The 4,615-nt window shown below is 31.9% G+C and overlaps 1 protein-coding gene across 1 annotated transcript in view; it reads left to right on the forward strand.

Annotated features, from left to right (window-relative positions):
- The window catches only part of LOC106882193 (GLIPR1-like protein 2), a 146,593-nt gene that overhangs the window by 119,836 nt on the left and 22,142 nt on the right, over positions 1–4,615 (forward strand). The window contains exon 3 of the mRNA XM_014932782.2: positions 577–695. Coding sequence (XP_014788268.2) covers positions 577–695 — 119 coding nt within the window. The remainder of the gene's footprint in view (positions 1–576; positions 696–4,615) is intronic.

Below are 4,615 nucleotides of genomic sequence, written 5' to 3' on the forward strand. Positions count from 1 at the left end.
TATATATATATATATATATATATGCATACAAATACATATACATTTATGAGCCCAACTATTAAAAAATCCCTCAAAGATAGGGAGCATTTCAGAGGTGAGATGCATCGCATCTTACATGTTAACACCATATAAACCAAGGAAGAATAATAATTAAATGCAAAGATTAAATTATCGACCTACTTTATTTACAACTGTTACAGTTTTGATGAATACAATTAATAATTGCTTCATGTTATACTCTATTATTAAATATGGAACAAAATTCACACATATTCTTATTTCTATGGTTGAAAGCTAAGATAAAATCCACATGTAAACAATTAGATCAATCTGGAGAAACTTGCAGAATCCTAGAGGCATCATTAATTTCTGTATACAACAGTGCAATGTAAGTTTGTGGCTCGTTGATATATCATATCCAAGGAAAAACTAAATTTTATGAATATATCAACTTCAAAGATACATCAGTGTCTGAAAGAGTAAAATAGGAATAACACATGGTGAATACAAAATGTAAAATACAGCAGTTAAATTTTACTCTTCAACAATCTATTTTTAATTTTATTTCTTTCACAGATGCTCTGGGACAATACCACCTCTTTTGGTTGTAGTATCCGTCAGTGTCCTACCCTTAATCTTGGAAACGGAAAAGTAATTAATGAGCCAACCTTCTTGGTGTGCCTCTATTGGCCAAGGTAAGTTTGTCCCGATTTAACTTTGTTGTTTTGTACCGATGTACTCTTAATTTAATTACTTCAACACAGTCGTTCTTGCTACATTCAAACACGTGTCAAGAGCCAGAGTTTCTATTCTTATTTGTAACCCAATAGAATATGTAACAACACTTATCCTTTTTTAAATATTTTATGATAGTTAAATCTATTAAATATTCAAACTTTTAACAACGTGACAGGTTATACGAAATTTGTTTATCTATTCAAGGAGAAAAAAGAAACCCATTTAGGAATGAACTCCCAACCAATTACAATTTATGCCATAATAAATATAAGTTGTTCCTCTATATACTTAATTTGAATATGTGCTATTAACAAGATCTAAAGTAATCAATAAAACATTTTTATCGTGTTTTCTTTATGAATATTTAGTATGGAAAATACAATTATGAAAGTAAGGCAGTAAGCATTTGGAAAAGAAAGTAAAATATACTAAATTAAGAGATTATATTAAAGTCTACATTTTCTTCTAGGTATTTGATACATTTTACATTTTAGTCCAAATATTTTTCTATTTAGTGAAATGAGAATTAATGAAAAATATTTTCAGTTGTGTAACTATAAGTTTTAGTTGTTTGGAAATGAGAGTAGCAATTAAGTGTATTTTTTACTGAAATTTAATGTTTCATCTGGAGTCCCCTGGATAGAAATATCTCTATTTCCTCTCTTTAATATAAATAAACTATCTCCCATCAAAGCGAATAAAGACGGAAAATTAACTTAACCTAGCCTTCCTCACTTCAAATTATGCAATTAGTTTCTTGGAAGAAAATTCTTTCAACAATTCAGAACAGGTTGCGGGAACAGAAAATTATACAGCCACGTGATAAAAAAACACTCTTTGTACATCGGAATATGCACATTTGTAAATTCTTGAAGACAATATTTCATCTTGTTAGCAAAGAAACAAAATAATTTTATCTTTATTCTGCATAAACTTACTTCCTTACTAATAAGCAAAAAGTAAATAAAGTAAACGAAGTTTTACAGTCCTTTTGCCTGAATCATTTCACTAATTTGAAAGGAAGTAGTACACATACGACATCAGCATGAGATTGTTGTTTTAATAGAAATTAAGAAGATAACTTAAAAGGTTCAAGCATCCAACATGGGTGGTATCTCTCATGCTTCAGCTTGCATTCCTAGAGACATTTCCTTCCTTATTTGAATTCCCATCTATCTCTATCAACCAGCAGCATCCTTTGTACAGTGGGACTATTCTGTATTGAAGCTATTCAAATAAATCTAATAAAAAAAAGTATATTAAAATGATTTTCTACGAGTCTTTGTTTCAAAGTTTAATAGAAATCTAAATATATCATACAAACCCTTGATAAATGTTATTTCTAAGTATGAAGAACAAAAAGCTCAAAAGAATACGATGGTGAAACATCTTTTGTTCATTCGTGCTTTATGTCCTAATTTTGGATCTTTTTATATTATTTTTTTCTTATTTTTGTCCGATAACTTAGTTCAAATGTAAGGATGGAACTTAATGTAAATAATATATAAGAATTTGTTTCAAGAACACGGTATATGTTTGTGTGTATGTGTATGCGTAATGAATATAAATTGGGATTAGAAATCTAACAGTCAACAGGTTTTCTTAACATGCACTTTTCTTTAAATAATCCTAGCTTAAAAACTACAAACATTTCGTTTTCTTTCTCATGTCTCATTTGTCTACTTTTTCCTTTTGGCAAACATTTTTTTACCTTTTCATCTCTATCTTTTTTCTGTTTTCTGTTTCGGTTTCATTCCTGTATTATCGAGCATACTAACAAAGCAACAGTATTTGAAACATTGCTTGGTTTCTTGAATTCATTTATTTGATGCCTAAACTTTATCGTCACATTGGATTTTCCATGAATCCCGTTCTTCGAGTGTAATGTTCTTTAGTATCCTGAAGGATGTTGAAGGGTGCCAAGAATAAATTTTCTTTAGAATAAACGAATATATATATATATATATATATTCATATTATATATATAATATATATATATACATACAGAGTTTTGTGAGGGCTGGTTCTGGGGCGTAATGTTTGAGTTTACCGGCAAAGAAAGTGGACGCTTTCTCCATGGGAGTACTTAACATTTTAGTATATCTTTTTCTTTTTACAAAGCAAATGTTTTTATATTTTGAGAAATATATCATAAGGTTCACGCCTTTTCTCAGCTTGCCCGGGGTTGATCTCTTCACCTAAAATACTCGCCATCTTAAGTTTCCCGAAAATATTACTTGCTTACAATAATTTAGCCTTTTTTTTCTTTTTTTTCGAAAATACCTCCTTTATTTGCATCTGTTGTTAAAATATTTATTCAGTCTGTCAGCTCTCAGAACCAAGCAGACATTTTGCCTCAAGTTACGGCTTCAAACTTGGTGCTATGAAATCAACTCAATTACTTTCCCAGCAATTCATACTGCAGCTAAATGTCTAAAAACAGCTGCATATTAAAGGCAATATATTTTCGATAGCCTGTTTTAAAACAACAAAGAAGTTTTCCTTTTAGCATGTAAAAATTATTTTAAAAGCTGGCCAATACCGAAATAGATAAAATACATAAAATAAATAGAAAAGGTACATTTCATCTTTAAACGAAAATACATTGTACAAAATTATTTTTCTATAAAGTCATGAAAACTATTCAGCATATAAAACATTTTATAATCTTCTGAATTAGAAATTGGAATCTTCAAGAGACAAAATTAATTTTAACAATTATCCTGGAGAGCACTGCGTGTCTAATTAAAATTTCTGTATTCAGTTTTATATAACATCAGCTCCATTTCAGAAAGTCAGTCTATGTTTGTACCTATAAACAAACTTCTGTATATCTTTATTTAACTTATTAGACTGCAGCTATGCAGGGACACAACTTTCAAGAGTTTAATCGAAAAAATCGACCCACCATCCGCAGCACTCGCCTAATACTGTCTGAGTGTACAAATAAGTTCGTCATAGCAAGGTGCCTCAATTTAAGTACCTAATTCAACTGAATCTAAATTACATTATAGATAGATAGATAGATAGACAGATAGAGATGTATTCTTTTATTTTTTATACCTTTACTTGCTTCAGTCATTTGACTGCGGCCATGCTTGAGCACAGCCTTTAGTAGAGCAAATCAACCTCAGGACTTATTCTTTGTAAGCCTAGTACTTATTCTATCTGTCTGTTGTGCCGAACCGCTAAGTTACAGGGACTTAAACATACCAGCATCGGTTGTTAAGCAATGTTAGGGAGGGGGAAAAACAGACATACAAACGTATACACACATACATATATATATGACGGGCCTCCTTCAGCTTCCGTCTACCAAATCCACTCACAAGACCCTGGTCGGCCCGAAGCTATAGTGAAAGACACTTGTCCAAGGTGCTACGCAGTGGAACTGAACCCGGAACCATGTCGTTGGTAAGCAAGCCACTTACCCCACAGCCACTCCTGCGCCTACATACATACACACATGCATACATACATACATACATACATACATACATACATGCATGCATACATACATACATACCTATATACATACATACGAGGTGGGGCTAAAAAGTTCCTAGCTTTGGGTAATAAAAAATACAGGACGATCAGTTAATTATGATTTTATTCAACATATTCCTCTCTCAGATTCACACATTTATTGCAGCGGTCCTTCAGTTTTTCTAAGGCTTGTAAAAGAACTCGGAAGGTTGATCCTCCAACCAGGCCTTTCGCGACACCCTTAAAGCTAGGAACTTTTCAGCACCCCCTCGTGTATGTGTGTGCCCAGCTGACCCTACTATACTGTGTAGTCGACGAAATCAAGAACAAACAATGCTCATGCGCGAAATGAAAAAAACTACTTGATAGTTTATTCACTGCACCCTGTATA

The sequence above is a fragment of the Octopus bimaculoides genome, chromosome 1 (assembly GCF_001194135.2).
Source record: "Octopus bimaculoides isolate UCB-OBI-ISO-001 chromosome 1, ASM119413v2, whole genome shotgun sequence".
NCBI lineage: Eukaryota > Metazoa > Mollusca > Cephalopoda > Octopoda > Octopodidae > Octopus > Octopus bimaculoides.